Genomic DNA, 19,394 nt, shown 5'->3' with positions numbered 1-19,394 from the left:
ATGTTGAGTTTAATGCAACCATTAAACCAGGTTGATTTTCAATCTTGAAGAATTTATACACAAAAATTAAGTCAAAGCTCATTTATTAAAGAAACAAAGCAAGCACAGACTATTGTTATGGCTCCAAAGTCTCCTGAATTAAACTCGACCACATCAAGACCTGTTGCAATTTTTTTTTGAAAAATCATAACAGCTGGATCTAACAATTGCTGCTTATATTTCATCATTACACCTACTTAAAGAACTGATGATGAAAAAAAATAACAAAAAAAAAGCAAACAAATACTAAAAATCAAAAAGCCAACGTTTGAACATTAAGGGACAATGATACAGAAAGATCTAAAACTACAGTATGCAGGTTGTTTCTCCACTCTAGTTCAGTACTGAGTGTATTCTTTGCTCTCCAGTTTGGCAATAATTCGCTCCAGCTGTCTTTTAGCTTCACATTGTGGAAAGTTGCTCATGTCATAGTACTGGGGTGCAATCTTCACCAACCTGCAACAAAAAGGAAAACAAACATTTCCATCAGTAAGATAACTGGAACCTGGAAGCTTTTTATGAGAAATCCAGACATCAGTACACATACCACTCTGGTTTGATATCTGTGCAAGTTCGGATGTAATTCTTGGTGGTGAGAACAAACTCGTTGTAGAGCACCCATTCAGGCTTGTGGTCCAGGACTGTGGATGGATGGAGCTGGACCACCTGGTTGTCTTTCACTGTGAGGTAATGGCCTGTGCGCTCCAAATGAGCCACCTGGAAGATGGACAAGAAGTATTAACATTAGAATCTCTGCATAAATGAGCCTACACCTGTTGACCTTGGGTAACGTCTCGGCTCACCTGCATGAAAAAGCCGGTGCAGAGGGCCCGACGGATGTTGATGTAGTAATCTCTGCTGGTGAACTCTGTGCTCCGCCGAGGCAGACTGAAGCGGTCCATGATCCTGGACAGCTGCTGACGTACATTGTCAGCAGACATCAGAGAGCGGTAGTTGACAAAGTTGTCGTAACACCACTGGTTAGCTTCATGGTCTGGGGATGGAAAAAAAAAAAAAAAAGAGCAAAATTGATATCAAGTTAACTATCTTTTAAGAGTTTTAAGCAACCAAACTGATTGATATTCAACTAGGAAGTGGAAGCTTTCAATAAACTTAAGGTACTTTGACCTATTAACTTTCTTCTCTCCATTTGAAACATGCGCTTTAGTTAAATGCTACTACAACATTTAAAATGATGCTATTTGCATCCATCAGGCCTCTAGCGGTGAATTTACTTTAAATTCTGTCCTGCAAGATTGAAGTATGCAAGATTTTCTTCCTTCATTGTCTTCAGTGCATTAGTTTCTCTGCATCTTCATTTGATCATGTGTGACAAACTGAATTTCCCTAATCAGGAGAGGAGCTTGTTCAGCTTTCAGTGAGAACAAAAAAATTGTATATTAAAATATATTTTTGTTCTTTTATTTTAGGGCAGCAGGCAAGACACTTGAGGTCAACTTAAAAAACTAAACCAAAAAAAAAACTGCTACATCATTAGTTTATAAATTGACTGCACGATTTTAACGTACATTAAAATGTACCTGTATCTAACTGACATTGATGCTGTTAAAATGAGATGTTGCCAAATGTTATTTTGTTCTATACTGTATAAAAATAAAGCCTGATAAAAAATAAAGCTTGATAAAAAACAACAGCAAGAAGCGACGAGACCAATAAAACTATAATGAAACCATGTAAGAACAATGAAACAGGCTAATAAGTAAATTCTTAGAAAGATAGGTGGGCCAAGCACCAATTTAGTGATTTAAATGGGACTACAGTGACTTAAATCATGAAGAAGTCTTATCAAAAACATTGGAAGAAAGATTCAGAAATGATGGGAGATGTTATAGAATACAGGTGCTGGTCATAAAATTAGAATATCATGAAAAAGTAGATTGATTTCAGTAATTCCATTTAAAAAGTGAAACTTGTATATTATATTCATACATTACATACAAACTCATATATTTCAGATGTTTATTTTGTTTAATTTTGATGATTACAAATGACAACAAATGAAAATCTCAAATTCATCATATCAGAAAATTAGAATATTGTGAAAAGGTTCAAAATTGATGGCCCCTGGTGCCACACTCTAATCAGCTAATTAACTCAAACCACCTGCAAAAGCCTTTAAATGGTCTTTCAGTCTAGTTCTATAGGCTACACAATCATGGGGAAGACTGCTGACTTGACAGTTGTCCAAAAGACGACCATCGACACCTTGCACAAGGAGGGCAAGACACAAAAGGTCATCGCTAAAGAGGCTGGCTGTTCACAGAGCTCAGTGTCCAAGCACATTAATAGAGAGGAGAAGGGAAGGAAAAGATGTGGTCGAAAAAAGTGTACAAGCAAGAGAGATAACCGCACCCTGGAGAGGATTGTGAAACAAAACCCATTCAAAAATGTGGGGGAGATTCACAAAGAGTGGACTGCAGCTGGAGTGAGTGCTTCAAGACCCACCACACACAGACGTATGAAAGACATGGGTTTCTGCTGTCGCATTCCTTGTGTCAAGCCACTCTTGAACCACAGACAGCATCAGAAGCGTCTTGCCTGGGCTAAAGAGAAACAGGACTGGACTGCTGGTGAGTGGTCCAAAGTCATGTTCTCTGATGAAAGTAAATTTTGCATTTCCTTTGGAAATCAAGGTCCCAGAGTCTGGAGGAAAAGAAGAGAGGCACTTCATCCACGTTGCTTGAAGTCCAGTGTAAAGTTTCCACAGTCAGTGATGGTTTGGGGTGCCATGTCATCTGCTGGTGTTGGTCCATTGTGTTTTCTGAGGTCCAGGGTCAACGCAGCCACATACCAGGAAGTTTTAGAGCACTTCATGCTTCCTGCAGCTGACCAACTTTTTGGAGATGCAGATTTCATTTTCCAACAGGACTTGGCACCTGCACACAGTGCCAAAGCTACCAGTACCTGGTTGAAGGACCATGGTATCCCTGTTCTTAATTGGCCAGCAAACTCTCCTGACCTTAACCCCATAGAAAATCTATGGGGTATTGTGAAGAAGAAGATGCAATACACCAGACCCAACAATTCAGAAGAGCTAAAAGCCACTATTAGAGCAACCTGGGCTATCATAACACCTGAGCAGTGCCACAGACTGATCGACTCCATGCCACGCCGCATTGCTGCAGTAATACAGGCCAAAGGAGGCCCAACTAAATACTGAGTGCTGTACATGCTCATACTTTTCATGTTCATACTTTTCAGTTGGCCAACATTTCTATAAATCCTTTGTTTTTATTGGTCTTCAGTAATATTCTAATTTTCTGATATGATGAATTTGAGATTTTCATTTGTTGTCATTTGTAATCATCAAAATTAAACAAAATAAACATCTGAAATATATGAGTTTGTATGTAATGTATGAATATAATATACAAGTTTCACTTTTTAAATGGAATTACTGAAATCAATCTACTTTTTCATGATATTCTAATTTTATGACCAGCACCTGTATACCGTATTTTCACGACCATAAGGCGCACCGTACTAAAAGGCGCAGTCTCAGTTATGTGTCCCATTTCTGTATTTAACACACACATAAGGCGCACCGGACTATAGGGCGCATTTTTTATATACAGGTACATGTCCTCTACTACCTTTAAATAGCTCTACTGCGTATTTTAAAAATACAGCGGGCCCAAAACTGAGTATGACTGTGCTTTATTCATGTATTTATTACAAATTAATCAAAACTGCGTGCTGGCCATGAGACAGACACATCGCAGATGACACAGCGCTGTGATTACTCCTAAATTAACTTAAAATCCTGAAACCTGCCGACGGAATATGTTCGCTTTTATTGCCGGTATCCTGGTGCCTGCACTGTAAATTATTTAGATGAAAAACACCTGCCAGCCGCCGTGTGAGGCTGCTGTTGAAGGGATTTACTGTCGGTGTACCGCTGGTATGTGGGGCTCTGAGCGCCTCCGACAGAAATAGATAATCTGGATGAACTGACTGCAATTAAGTTTTCAGGTGGACTTTCTCACTTAAAAACATATTAAAACTACTTTATTCCCACTGATCACAGCAAATATAGCTGCAAGATTTAGATTATTTAGATGAAAAAACACCTGCCAGCCACCGCGGTGAAGAGGAGGAGACCCGCCCAGAGGCTGCTGTTGAATTAAGTTTTCAGGTAGAAAAATAGAGCGGGAGCAAAACTGAGTATGTTTGTGCTTTATTCATGTATTTATTACAAAGTATTAATCAAACCCATCAAAGTCATCATCCTCTGTTTCTGAATTAAACAGCTGCGCTAAATCAGATATGCCAATTTCCCATTCTTCGCTGTCAGTCACTTTCCGTGCAGCGCGGCTCCTCAGAAATAATGCCGGCTTTTGCGAAAGCTTGAACAATAGAGCCAGCAGACACGTTAGTCCAAGCATCTACAATCCATCCGCAAACGGTGGCGTAACTTGCCCGGCGCTGCCTTCCACTTATCCTGAAACTGTGGTCTCCGTCTGTCATCCATCGCTCCCACGCCGCTCGCAGCCTTACTTTGAACGGCCGCTTTCACACCGATGTCGAGCGCTTGAAGTTCCTTTGTCAGACCCCCGGGATAACGGCGAGCACAGCGTTATTTGATTCATCTTTTTTTTTCACATCGGCTGTGAGATGGGCACGCAGCGATGGTGATGCGTGGAAAAAAGCACCTGGTCTCCTCACATACACCTGCCTTTCATCATCTCCCCAGCCCGTTTCATTTGCGTTAATGTCATATGTCATCAGAGCGCTGTGTCTGTCTCGCTGTCAGCTCCCAGATCAGCTTCTCTGATTGGTTGATGCGGCGCGTCCAGCAGCAAAACTTCAATTTTTCCATCTCGAGCAGCAGCAGCGCGTTGGCGGCGCGCTCCCGACGCGCTGCACCTGCAGCTCAAAACGCGCTGCAGGACCTTTTGCTGCACCTATACGCGCGTCAACCATTAACTTTGCATGTAAACTCGCTGCTTCTGCTGCACCTGCTGGGTCCGGTTCACACCGATGTCCAGCGGTTGAACAGCGAGCACAGGGTTAATTTGTTTCCCCATATTTTTCACATCAGCTGTGAGATGGGCACGCATGGAGTTACATATTAACAGTGATGGTGATGAGTGGAAAAAAACACCTGGTCTCCTTACATTCAGCCACTCTTTCATCATCTCCTCAATGAGGTGGTCTCAAAAGTCGCAGTTACAACACACATAAGGCGCACCGCACCATAGGCGGCACCGCACATTTTGAGGGAAAAAAAAGACGTTTAAGTGCGCCTTATAGTCGTGAAAATACGGTACTGTGGATTCCACAGTGATTAGCCAGCAGGAGGAATAGTGAGGAGCATGGAAGTAAAATTCTTTTGCATCTGATTAGCACCTTAATGCCAGCCTAAAAATCAAGCAATTTCTTTAAAAGAGAAACACAAAGACAGAAAATGTCAAAAATGAATATCCATTGTTTCACTGCCTGTTAAACACCAATAAAAAGTTTCAATTTTCTAGATGTTGAAAAGGTTTTATATTTATGAAACATTATCATCTCCAAAACTACTAGATGCATGCGAGAGAACAAACTGCAACCCCACCCCAAAACCTATCACAAGAGAGACTTTGATTTTTGTTCCTAATTTTTCTGATGTAGTTATTTATGTGTGTTCTGCATTTATTCTTTTGAAAGCAAATTATTGGTCAATAAAATAGGTAAACTGTGTCTAAAATTGCATTAATAATACAGAAACAGTGTAAATATCATTACCAGTGTATCATAAAAGCAAACGCATAAATTGTGTTAACAGCCTTTAAAAGGGAGACTTAATTATTGTTAATTCTTGTCTGCATCAGAAGCTGAGAAAATAATAAAAAGTTATATTTCCATCAGGTTTTATTTATCAATTAATGAGAGCTAAAAAATGTTAAATAAAAAATAAAAACAAGTAGGAACAAAAAGCCTGATACATACTTTGTTTGAAGGCATGATAGACGTTGAGCAGCGTCAAGTGGTCCCCGTCAATGTGAGCAAACCTCATCTTGGACTCGTCCGCTGCCTTCTTAGCCTCCGTGGGACGAACAAAACACTGTGGGACTAAACAAGGTTGGTATGGGCCCCAACAAAGCCGCCCATAGGGATGAGTCAAACATTCACAGAAAAATGGAGCAAAGCCTATGATGCACTTGACACTGCGTTGGGACAGGGCAGGACCACACTCTTTATCAAAGGGGGGAAGGGGGTCTGCAGGCTTTTCTCATGGTCATTTCCAACTGTAATGGCTATTAGCTCGTAGAGGGGGGAGGGGTCATTTAACCACATCTGTAAAACAAGAGTTTTCACACAACTAAAAAGCGTTAGAAACACCAGCATGGTTTTATTGATGCAGGATCGATAGGTTTTAATTGAAAACATCTAAGGTTTTATCTCATACTACATGACATTTACAAAAGAGTTAATACTGATCATGTGTACTATTACTGATTTTGTAATAAATCAAAAGCATCAAACAACATCTGAGGTAATAATACAAGTGGTGCCTGCCCTATCCACTGGCTTCGTTTACAAAATGATCCTAGTGAAAAAACGACATTTAAAGATAATTTTTTATTTCTTCTGAAGGTACTAAAGAAAATACTTTCAGTACCTTTGCTCAGTGCTAGTGCATTTATATCACAAGCTAAATATTTGTGATAGAATGCTTCATCATTATTATGGATGGTGAACAATAAAGCTGCAAAACAAACGGAAAACGTTTCAGCACGTGTAACAAATGTGATGCAAATTTTGAGGGAAGTTTTGAAAAGCCGAAAAATGTAAATGTAAAGTTGTCGCGTTTCCATCCATTGGAGCGAATTAATGAGGCAATGCAAAACATAATGCTGTCATTTGCAGGCTTAGGCTTGTATGGAGGACCAGTAATGGTGCGAGGTTTTAATGAATGTGTTGTAGTTAAATAAGTTTATCATTTCGGCTGGTATTAACGATGGTTCATGTGAGATATATAGAGTAGGGCTGCAACTAACGATCATTTTAAAAATCGATGAATCGGCCGATTATTTTTTCGATTAATCGATGAATCGGACAAAAAATATTTTTTATATTAACCTCTTTATTCCAAAATAAACATTTTAGACAGAACAAACAAGCACACAAGTACAGGTTGCTCATTAACTGTCCTGGTGCAATATGAAAAATAAATGTTTGTGTTAAAACTACGCAAACTTACATGAGAAATTTAGCTGTACATCCACAAAGTATAGGCTACCGTCTTGCCTAAAGTGCAAAAAAATACATTTTTGTTTTTAAAAGCCCCTAAGGGGTTCAAACAATACCCTCCATTTCAACAAATGAGTTTTTTTTTAGACTAGAAGAATTCTGCCTTTTAAGATAGGAAAGTATAGCAGTTAAAGTTGCTACTTGAGAAAATACTTAACCATAGAGATAAAAATAGCCCTGTGATTCAAATTATAAATTGTATTTGGAATAAAAATGAGAGAACTAGGGGTGCTAAAAAACACATCCTCCAAAGACAGATATTTACATGGGAATGTGGCATATAATTAATTGACATATAGGGCTGGGCGATAATTCAATAACGATATATATCGATCGATAGACGTGTGGCGCAATAGAAAAAAAGAGGGTCGATAAAAGTTCGATAAAAAAGAAACGCAGTTTTCCTTCCTTCTCATTGTAGCCTAGCATGTAGGTTTATGCTAGTCACTACTTCCTCCCAACCAATCACAATCGCGGACCCAGGCATGCCGTCACCAAGCGCCGCCCTCTAAAACCACAACACAGAGCACATGAAGATGTCGCAGCAAGGAGAGGCGGAGGAAATTGTTTCAAAGAAGGGTTTTTGTAGTTCGGCAGTCTGGCAGTATTTCGGTCATGGCAAGTCGGACCAAAAACAAACCACAATCATCTGTAAAATGTGTAGGGAACCAGTGAAAACCAAGTCTGATAACGCAAGCAACTTTTTTTTTTTTTATCATCTCAGCCGCTCACAGCCGCAGGAGTACGAGCTGTGTAATCTCCGGCGCGGCTCTCCTCCGAGGAATCTTCGGGAATTTCGGGAAAATATATATATATTTTCAGTTCTGGGCAGTTTCCCATGTAGTTCTAACAATTGAGTTAAAAATGCTGAGGGGTCAGAAACTTCAAAGTAATAACTCAGGTTAAAGCAGGAAACGGGGGCGGCGGCGGCGGGGCATTTATTTATTTGGTATATTTATTTTGGTCACTTTAGTTTATTCTTTGTCAGTATTTAATAACAAAACCCAGGTCTCTTAAGTTATTTTTCTTTAAAACAATTCTGTTATGGTTAAAAAAGTTGGTTAAATAAAGATTTTATTCGAAGTCTGTGTTTGTATTTTTTATTAAAATTAAATCATTTACCAATATTATAAAAAGTCCAGGCAGAGCTGCACATAAAATATGGTTTCAAATCTTTTCAATAATTATCAATATCGATCAATATGCTTTTTTTTTTTATCGATACGTTTTTTTTTCTATATCGCCCAGCCCTATTGACATATTACTGATCTTGCTGGATTTTATTCTGCTTTACTTCCATAGATTGCAGGATCTTCTTTACTTTATCTTTGCCAGAAGATTTAAACTTTAAAAGCCTTGCCCTCATAATTTGCAAGTTAATTTATTAATAAAGTAAATATAAACGCTGCTTAAGCTAATTCAAATGAAATTAAAAGTAAAATAAGTAGCCAACCTTATCACTGTCTGTAACCTACTAACACGGTAAGGAAAGCATCAGATGAGCTACCTGAGAAACTAACGTTACGTTTCCCCTCTTTAAAATGAAACAAACATGGTTACTCATCCTGCTGATCAGCTCTCTTCACTGCCATCGAAGGCTCCAACGTGTTTCCTTTTCAGGTGCTGCATCATAACAGTGTTTCCGTGCCATGTTAATTTGTTTTTACAAAAGTTGCATGTTACAACTTTTTTTTCACTTTACAAAGCGCAGGCTATTTTAATTATTGTGATCAATTTGCGCCGTCAATCCCGGTGCATGCGCGCTACATTTGCAGACTGGACGCTGAGGATAAACATCCTGCGGCTCTGACTGCAGCGCTGAGAGGGACTCCTGTGGGAGCGGAGAATGGGGTTGGGATGGGGGAGGCGCCCCACGGCAGAGTAGGAACGATACATGCTTTCACGTAAGAGTCTCCAAAAGCCGCCAGTGACACCGTAAAAAGTCGCCAGATTTGTCGCTAGTCGCTTTTTTGAAAAATAGTCGCTGGAGGGGTCTGAAAAGTCGCTGAGTTGGCAACACTGCACCTGCGGCGCTGACTTGCTCTGCCGTATTTTTTTTTTCTTCCCCCGTTTCAGTCAAGTGGATGTGATGACGACGGCGGCGGATGACGCATTAATCGCGTGACACAACTAATCGATGATGAAATTCGTTGCCATCGATTTTTATCGATTTTATCGTTTCATTGTTGCACCCCTAATATAAAGAGATAGATGAGTATGATTCCAATGCTAGATTCATGACTCCAGCGGCGGCAGAAACACCTGATGTAAATATTCATTGCGAGAGGACTTATATGAAAAATGTATACCAAGGCTCTTATTTAGTGCATTTAGGCTTTTTCGAAAAGGTAAAAGAGTTGATGGTAACCTTTCTGTAGACTGTTAGAAGCACAGATGAAAAGAAAAAAGCTGAGAAATGATACATTTGTCCAAGTGGCATCAATTGCATCTGAACAATCTCCCTATTGTGTAATTCTTAAGACATCACAGCCTAATTTTTGTTTTCAACTGAAAATAGTTTGTGTCTGCGGTCACCTACAATTTGAGTCTCTGCGTTCTACGCGACACCTACGCAGACGACCTAGTTTTGGAGTATAAATCAGCCTTTAGTCATAAGTGTTGATCAGGGAACCTTCTGAGGGCATTCCAGACTTAATAACCTCTACCTAGACGTAATATTTACTACATAAACTTATATCCATAGATACCTAATTGCTATCCTTAGGAAGCTTGGCCTTTTAATGGCAAGAAGATGTCTGCCCAGTCCTGGGCATTACCTGACAGCATGGCAGTGATAGAGAGGATCTCATTGGAGCAGTTAAACTCGCAGCTTGCTATGACCATCTTCGCCAGCTGAGGATCCAGTGGGAATTCTGCCATCATAGAGCCAAGCTCAGTCAGGTCACCATCATCATTGAGTGCAGCCAGATAGTTCAGCAGCTCCAGCGCCCTCATTAAGGTCTCAGGAGCTGCAACGGAGGGGAATGAGAGATGATGAAAATCATAGAATCAGCTGGTCGATGTGAAAGTCTTTCAAAACAGACATTTACTCACCAGGAGGGTCCATGAAGTCAAAGTGAACGAGATCATCGATTCCTAACTTTTTCAACTGTAGCACCACAGACCCCAGGTTGGAACGAAGGATCTCTGGGTAGGTGTTATCCTGAAAGCAGGACAGGGAACAAAACAAATGGGAAAAGCAAAAGCGGTGGGAACTAATTTTAGTCACAGAGAACAATTAAACACTTTGAGAAGCCGAGAGAATATACAGGTGGGATAATTAATTTCAAAATGTAAACCATCCATCAATTCCTTCACATTTATCTTCAGACCACTGCCTACAGTTAAAATTCACACTTTAGTAGCTACTCACCTGCATCTCCGTTTTATAGGCCTTCTCTGTGTAGAGGCGGAAACATTTCCCTGGACGTGTTCTGCCAGCTCTTCCTGCCCTCTGCTGCGCTGAGGCTTTACTAATGGCTGTGACCAGCAGAGATTCCACTCTGATACGAGGATTATACACCTGGACACATATTTCAAAGAATGTAACACATCTGCTCTTAACCTTAAGCTAACTAAGCTACCATTATGAATAAAACCATCCTACAGAGCTGTCAGTGTTGGTCTTGAAACAGACAATCCTTCATTCTAGCTCACCTTCTGTTTAGCAAATCCAGGGTCAATGACGAACACGACACCATCAATTGTTAAAGAGGTCTCAGCTATATTTGTTGATACCACAACCTGAGGGAGAAAGCAACAGCTTAAAAACCTGTTTGGATATCTGATAAGTAGAAACTTTTCAGTCTGATCCATTTTTGCTAACAAACCTTCCTCCCTATAGCTCCATTGGGCTTTCTTGGAGGAGGGGGCTCAAAGATCCTCTGCTGTTGCTGTGGGGGCAATGTGGAATACAGTGGAATGATTTTGATATCTCCGACTTCAGGGCCAAGGTCATCAACTTCTCGTTTGATTCTTTTGCACGCTTCATCAATTTCCTGAAAGAAAAATAAATAAAAAATAATTTAAAATTCCTGTTTGTGAAAAGCACTAATGTTCAATAAAGGACTAAAGAGGATCTAGAGTATTACCTCTTGACCTGTGAGGAACAGAAGGACGTCCCCTTCATCCTCCTCACACATGTGTATCTGAATGACGGTACGAATGGCCGCCTCAAGGTAGTCCCGCTCTGGTTCGGGGGTGTAGAAGATCTCTACAGGATGGGTCCGCCCAGGAATGGTCAGCAGAGGACAGTTGTCAAAGTAAACTTGGAACTTTCCTGCATCCAGGGTAGCACTCATCACAATTACCTATGCAGAAAATAAAGAATTAATATTTATAGCTATAATTGTAAGCACTTTCACTGAAGGCTTAGCTATGATTGGCACAGCCTACAGCTTTTATACTCAGCATTGCTTTTCCCCTTGTACCTAATACCCTGACCAACTCTATGTGTGTGTGTGTAAAACAGACTGCAAGCCAGACAACAAGCAAGTAGAAAACGCAGCTCTTTCCAACACTGTCATGCCATTTCGAGTCATTTTTATCCCACAATATGTTGATGACAATGATATTTATGCATCAAATAACATCATGTCTACAAACATCTATACTTGCAATCCTTCGCCAGTAGCAGTTGTTGATTGTCCACAGTGTTTTCCATCCTGAGCCATCTGCATGTTTGTCAAATTTTCCAATGCAATTTTGTAGTTTTGACAATTGAGTGTTGATGACGCGATATTGACATTTTCTAGTATTTTTTTGCAGACCAAAAAGTTAATACCGATGATCAAGGGAGTCATTTCAAGTGCACCTCAATAAAATTCTTTTCATTAAAAACCATTTGCCAGAGGACGCCGGCGCCACTCAGTGTCTGAGGGAGAAAACAGGAATGACGTATGCAGAATGACTGGGAGCTGGGACAGCGGCTGAAGTTTTCATGAATTAGGATACAGCTACGCCTTCATGTTGGGTCACAGATTTTTAGTGCTGCCACAATTAGTCGATGTGGAAAAATAGATTTGACACGTTTTTAAACAAAAAATCCACCCCCAAACATAATCTGTGCAGTCAGTTCATCAGGATTGTAATCCAACTAAAATACACAGTTCTTTTTCAGAGGGCCAGACTTCCAGCATACCACCAGGAGGCACTGCTGGGAATCCCTGCTGGGAGTTCTCTGCTGCAGCCAGCCTGTGGTGGATTTCCTACTACCTTTCATAGCGGCTGGAGGTGAATATAAAGAGTTTTTAAGGTTTCTGGTGAAAACTGCAAGTACCAGAATATATAATCGAATATTTTTTGTCAGTAGGTTTAAACATTACTAGTTAATTTTGGTATTTATAAATTTTTTCCAACATAGTTAATAAAAAAAAAAAAGTTTTTGTGCAGCAATAATGATCAGCGCTAGCTCTCTGTTCCTTCTACATAATCCATTCTTCTGACTTTTTTTCTAACCTTTGGAGTTTCACTGCCGATAGTAATTTTTCATACACAGAATAAACGTTGAACAACACTACGAGTGTGCATTTATAGTAATTTTATAGTATGAATGACATTTTTATTTTATTTTTTCGTCACCAGCCCCAACAGTGAAGATTTTTTTGGAAATATGTTGTTAAAGCTGAAGTCTGTAAGTTTTTAAAAATCACTTTTTTATCATATTGGCTAAAACTGTCCCTATGCCCAGACAGCAGTAAATGTGATATGTAACCTGTGAAAAAAACTGCTTCAATTGGTCCCGCCTACTGCCTGTATTGCAATCTGGAAAGAATATTTCGGGACGAGACAAAACAACCAATCATAGCCAGAGGAGCGTCTGATGGAGTGTCAATCACAGCTCACACACGCTGAATCCCGCCCCCTCCCTCTCACCGCTGAACCTGCCGCTGCCGCCCGGCTGCTGCAGTCAGGAGGACGCGCGTGGAAGTCATGGCGGAGCGACAGCCACCAGCGAAAGAGAAACTGCCCTTACTGCCCCCGCCGACAACTGCTTACACGACAAAGACTTCAAAAAAGAAGATGTCAATGGAAGAGCTGCCGCGTACGCTGCTTGGACGCTTCTGGCCGCATGCTGTAGCCGCGCAGTTCTGTGAGAGGGGTGGAGCTTGGAGGTGGGGCATGAGCGAAGCAGAGAGGGTGGGGGAGTGGCGTGAAACCTGTTTTTCTTCAAATTTTCAGTCGAAGTCTGCTCTCTTCTCAATGTAACAGACTGCAGCTTTAAGATTAATCGACTCATCGAAAAATTTGTCAAAAGATTATGCGCTAGAAAATTTGTTGTTAGTTGCAGCTGAACAGCATTTTGCTGCAACCCTCATAAGGATGGCATCGGCTTATTTAAGCTTCCTAAGAGCTGCTTTCAATTTGGGTGAAGCAGGCTAGAAGGGGCACGTTTGAAAAAGGCCCCTCAGACGAGTCTTTGCAGCTGCTTTTTACTAATTAATCTTTTATAAAGCAATAGGTGTCTTATAGAACTAATTTGCCTAAATAGAAAAAAAAGGCACACAGATTAGAAATGTATCTAAATGAGAAAATCAAACTGGTGGGTCAAAACTTTAAAAATCAAAAATAAATCTCTACATCATAAATTAAGATATCTGAAATAATTAAATGATTGACTTTGCAAGATGAATAAAATTAAAATACAAAAAGACACATTTACATTTATATAAAAATAACCAAGCTAACCTTCAGATCCTGTCTTTGGCGGACCACTTCCTTTAACACACCCATCAGGATATCTGTAGCTAGAGTTCGCTCGTGAGCCTCATCCAGAATGATCACGCCGTATCGCTCCAGCAGGGGGTCGTTCATGGCTTCTCTCAGTAGCATACCGTCTGTCATGTACCTGTGGAAAAATGTTCTGATGAGCTGAGACTTCCTGACCTCAAATCCCCCTCAGTTAATTGGGCTCTTACTTTAGTATAGTCTTAGCTGAACTGCAGTCCTCAAATCTGATGGAGTAGCCAACTTCCTGCCCAAGCATGACATCCATTTCATCTGCAACCCTTTGAGCCACACTCATGGCAGCCACTCTCCTTGGCTGAGTACAAGCAACGGCCCGCTTAGGACCAGGCAGGGCCTTCACCATGTCCACACACCACTGTGGGATCTGGAGATAGAAATAAAAGGTAACAATATAGAAGGAAACTAGAAAACACTTGTTTTTTTAGAAACTAATAACACCTTATTTACCATTTGACTTCCTAGGGTAAAACTATTTAAAAAATTAAATCATGAGAGGTGATTCTAGAAATCTTTCATCTAAATATTTTGCAGACTCTTTCTTCACAGAGACTTTAGAATGTTAACCTTTGAGTAAAAAAAGTGAGATCTTAATAAACTGAAGCTGTATTAGATTCAGAAGTGTGAAAAACCTTTTTTTTTTTTTTTAGAACCGATAGGCATCTGGAGTAATAATAATAATATATTCCCAAATCTGGACAATATAGATCCTATAAAGTGAGGTGAAGAAATCCAAGTCTGGTAAATTAGAAATAATGAAAAGCAGTTTGTTTTTAACTAGGTTCTTTCAGAAACTTTACCCAAAAAAATCTACTACTTAGGTATAAATACAGAAAGCTTTCATGATTCTTATCTTTTAGATGACTAAAAGATCATACACTTTGATTTTTTCTGGCCTGCGATATTATTAAATAAGATTCCATTTATTATTTTTGGTTAGGTTGGATCCCTAAGAATATCTTACCTGTGTTGTTTTTCCAGACCCTGTCTCTCCAACAAGGACAAAGCTCTGGTGGCGTGTAATGATATCGCTGAAGCTTTCTTTGTACTCCCATACTGGAAGCTGCAGCCTTTTCTTCAGTATCTCATAGTAGCGGGGCGTGTGTGGCAGATTGGTGTATGGGTTGATTTGCTGATTCACCGCCATCTGCTTGATTGGAGGAAAACCTGACACAGACGGAAGGCTGTTAGAAGGAGCTGCCGATGACTTTGAGTCCCTTTCCCGGTCTCTGTCCCGGTCCCGATCTCTGTCTCGATCCCTGTCCCTGGGACGGTCTTCGCGCTCTCTGTCACGGTCTCGGTCTCTCCTGTCAGCATAGAGACAGTGCAGGTTGAGGATATTTACAATGCAAAAGTTACCATCAATCTTTATTTATACAAATACTGTGTTTCAAACAAATCATGAAATTATATCTGACACACAATTTCCTGATTTGAAAAAAAAAAAAAACATTTTAAAGACCATAGTAACTGATGTGCAAAAGTATCAACATCTGCCTTTTAACACATATAGGTATGACGTTGTTTAGAGTTGTGATGGATCAGCATGTTTACCTAATTGCGTTTTAGCAGTTTGTGCAGGTGGTTAACAATATTACCAGCGTTGCAGAAGACTCATTTTCGAAGGAGTAATTCGCCTGTACAAACATATCATCAACCACAATTTTTTGGACTGACGAATATCGGTTGGAAATTTGTATCGCATTGCCTCACCTTAATCTGCATTCTTTTCCACCATTGCCCTGTTTCGCTTCCGATAATCAAATTAGTCTAGGGCTGGGCAATTAATTGCATTTGCAATATAATTGCAATTTATAAACATGCTATATTTAAATCGCAGAGGCACTCAATTTTAGTCACATTACATTTAAAAAGACACACAACATTTCTAACTAAAGCCCTTTAAGTGGCTGTAAATAAGGTGGCCACACAGACGGGTAGAGAAAATTGCAGCTTGCATGCAGATCCATGCAAAGCAGAAGCAAGATCTTTGTCAGTGAAAAGCAACAATAAATTCCTGCATTAATGGACTCTGGAAAAGAAAGCTTTCAACTGGAACTCTGGATGGAAACATGCTTTTGTGCTTAGTTCAAAGGAAAATCACAATAAAATATCAATCACGACATTGGTTGAAAATAATCACAATTTGGATTTTTGGCAAAAATCATTCAACCCTGTATTAGTCCATCATGTTTGTGTTACCAGATGTTTACTCATACAGGGTTCATAGACCTTTTTTCATGGTCATATTAAAGGACTTTTAAGATCAGTTTTCAAGCTTTCCAGTGCCTTAACTAGTGGTGTTCTGCTTGACTGGCCACCAATCATAATCAGCCGATGTTAATTAAAAAGTATGTGATTGATGATGAGCAATCACCATCTGTTGCAGTCTATTACTAAAACTGATCACACAGGCTTTTACTGCAGCATATGCAGGAAAATCCGACAGCAAAGAACTGTCATGTGGAGCTGTTGTGCTTTGGGAACAAGTTTGCATCTAGTAATGAAAAAGTGAATGGTGAAGCATGTAAAAATGCTTCAATACAGTTAATACAGCATGACATTTAAAACAAGCAGTTTACAGAGAGTGATGAGCAATTGAGGCTTAATAAAAAAAAAAGACTGCAGGTAAAGTGATGCACAATTGCCTACCCTCTCCTCTATGAGCATGATGATTAGAGGAAATAACCTTCAAATTGATGTAATTAATCATGTAAAGGACCAGCTGTGAAATACTTTGGGTTCCTCTGACTGCTGTCAATATAGGATGGCGCTACTGCGATGTAAATATTTCAAAGACAGCCATTCATTTCCACTAGACAGTGGAGTCTCATAGTAAATGTCTCCTTAATGCTGCAGCACAGAGAATTTGCACATCCACATAACAATCAGCCATGGGTTTTGATTTAGTAACTTATAACTGTATGTTTTCAACATTCATTTGACTTTGGATAATTATTTTTTACTAACTGTTAAATCTATTAAATTAAACCTGCCAGGTTTTTCATATGCCCTTTTGACTAAATACTTCCTGCATGTGCACTTTTTTTTGTATGTTTTGTCTAATTTAGGTGTTTTTTTTATCCATTTGCCAGATCACAAGGCCAGTTGCAACATTTATACCTAAATCACACAAAAAATAATACAGAGTCCAACTCAGTATTGCTGCAATATTGTGATCAGAGCATCCCTAACCTTAACCAGTCTTACATTACATGTGATACAAAGTCATGCACACACAATATGGCTATTACTATTTTTTTAATAAATGGTTGCTCTATGCTCCTTCAGAAGGAGTGAATTCTGCTTGTCAAGGCTTGTTGCAATCTGCTTTTTGCTTTTGACCAATTTGTCTAAGTATTTGATTGCATCGACGTAAAGTGTCTTGAGATGACATGACGTGAATTCGCGCCATTTAAATAAAAGTAAATTGTAAATTTGAGCTCAACAACTGGTCAAATTGGCTACTATAAATGTATGTAGAGAAGTCCAAATTCTAAACATAGCATTATAATAAATTTAAAATATTAATTTTTATTTCTAACTTTATACATAGTTATATTTTAGAAATATACCTGTTTTTTTTTTTTATATAATTCTTGAATTAAAATTTTATTGAATCTGACAGATCAGAATAATTTTAGCTTGGACTTTATGTGGTGTTAATTTGATCACGTTTGAAATTTATTTTATATGATCCACTCAGCAACCAAAACATAGACAAACAAGGAAAAAGCTGTGATGGACTCAGAAAGGTGGATTTTTAGTTTCAGTAAATGCAGACACGTGACAATCTTATAATATTTTTGTCAGACATCTGGAAAGGACCACAGAGAACATGTTATATTGAAGGATTCTTCCTGTTTACTTAGAAATGTTATTTCTAGGCACGCACTTCAAATAATTTATATGTAATATTATATATATATATATATATATACACACACACACATATATAAAAAACTGCTTCCTAATTACCATTTATGCCAAAATAGCTAGAAAAGTATTCTATTAAACTTTTGTTTTAAGATATGGACATAGAATCAGATTATATTTCAAGAGCAAAGTCAAAACAACAATGTTTAACAAAGAATAAAAAAACTGAGCTATTGAGTAAAAGTACAACAATAAAACACGAACAAATCAAATCTATAAATTAATAAACAAGAAATGTTGCCCAACACAAGATTCAATGCTCTAATCAAGTATAACTAAATGTTATAGAAATCGTGAGAGCATATAGAACTGTGTACTTATGGAATGATAGGTTTCAACAATTTAAGAATCAGTGCAACAAAATTCATTAAGCGCATGGACAGTACTAAATGTCAAAAACGAACAACATAACTTGCCTCAATTTAAAAAATGAAAGAAAATCTAACACGTTCCAAGTTAAATGTAATACGAAAGATGATCAGCACCGGTTCAGGAAATGTAAGTTGCATTAAATCATCGTTGATAACCGGTGTGCAGCTCAGTGCTGGTTAAATAAATAAAATGTCTGTGGTTTAGCAAAACAGTATGGTTGCATATATCGGTGTAAAACAATTTATTAGCTTTCATTCATTGTATTTCAATAAACTATAGTCACTGAAGCTGCGGCAGATACCATCTTACAAGCGCAACTTTAAAGATGTTCTGAATGGGCTGTGTTAGCATGTGGCTAACGCCGTTAGCCCCGCACGTGCAGAGATCGTTGATAATTCGCTTTACAGGTAAACTAACCTTCGATGACCTTTGTATAACAGCAGAACAATAACAGCTGCTAGCCAACCTTAGAGAGTCGAAGATGTGCCGATAATGTTAACTGTTAAATAAAAGCTGTACTGGACACATCAGAGGTTATTTTGTTTCGGCTGCTTGGCTGGCAGCTAGCTTTCTAAACTAGCACCGGCTAACATATAGCGTGTAGCTTCATTGTTGTAAAGCAACAAACAATCTTCGCAGCTTCACCTACCCGTCAGAGCGCTTCTTATTGGAGGAGTAATCATCACCTAAATCCAGACGATGTCTTTTCGACATTTTGTTTGATGAAAACGTAGTTTATCTATGCCGCCAACAAAATCTGGCTGCGCAAAATGCAGCTAACAGTTTCCTGATTCCTACGCTGTCTTTTCACATTTGTTCGGCAGATTGTAACATCGCCCCCTGCTGGTGTGGATCTCTGAGATCACCAAACACTGGAGTATAGAAGCCTGGCCTATCATACTTTTAAAGTTAAATAAAGTTGTTTAGGGTTTTTGTTTTTAATTAAGACAAAATACATATTAAATAATAGAAAATAAAAATAAGGTAATGTAAAGGGTGACTCATTTCTTCTTTTTAAAATCTTACATGTATGTAACTAAACCAAA

The 19,394-nt window shown here is 39.0% G+C and overlaps 1 protein-coding gene across 1 annotated transcript; it reads right to left on the bottom strand.

The window, feature by feature from the left end:
* Positions 1-66: 66 nt before the first annotated feature.
* On the bottom strand, positions 67-19,161 carry LOC119774731 (pre-mRNA-splicing factor ATP-dependent RNA helicase DHX15). The gene is made up of 14 exons (XM_038272400.1): positions 18,998-19,161; positions 15,005-15,347; positions 14,214-14,407; positions 13,984-14,143; positions 11,388-11,606; positions 11,127-11,294; positions 10,954-11,040; positions 10,670-10,819; positions 10,351-10,459; positions 10,074-10,265; positions 5,992-6,114; positions 843-1,033; positions 587-756; positions 67-495 (listed from the first exon to the last, which is right to left on the bottom strand). The coding sequence occupies exons 1-14, from the start codon at positions 19,060-19,062 to the stop codon at positions 378-380; spliced, it is 2,289 nt and encodes a 762-aa protein (XP_038128328.1). The 5' UTR covers positions 19,063-19,161; the 3' UTR covers positions 67-377.
* Positions 19,162-19,394: the final 233 nt, after the last annotated feature.

The sequence above is a fragment of the Cyprinodon tularosa genome, unplaced genomic scaffold, assembly GCF_016077235.1.
Source record: "Cyprinodon tularosa strain WSP-4 unplaced genomic scaffold, ASM1607723v1 ctg829, whole genome shotgun sequence".
Taxonomy (NCBI): Eukaryota; Metazoa; Chordata; class Actinopteri; order Cyprinodontiformes; family Cyprinodontidae; genus Cyprinodon; species Cyprinodon tularosa.
The sequence above is the reverse complement of the archived record's forward strand: the minus strand, read 5'-3'. Positions and strand labels throughout refer to the sequence as shown.

Bases quoted from the DNA above. Each gene is read 5' to 3' on its own strand.
- LOC119774731 (XM_038272400.1), bottom strand. From the start codon at position 19,062: ATGTCGAAAAGACATCGTCTGGATTTAGGTGATGATTACTCCTCCAAT. The intron at 6,115-10,073 runs GTAATGCCCAGG...AACCTTGTTTAG, and splicing joins TATCACTGCCATGCTGTCAG to TCCCACAGTGTTTTGTTCGT. The intron at 1,034-5,991 runs GTATGTATCAGG...TTCCATCCCCAG, and splicing joins CTATCATGCCTTCAAACAAA to ACCATGAAGCTAACCAGTGG.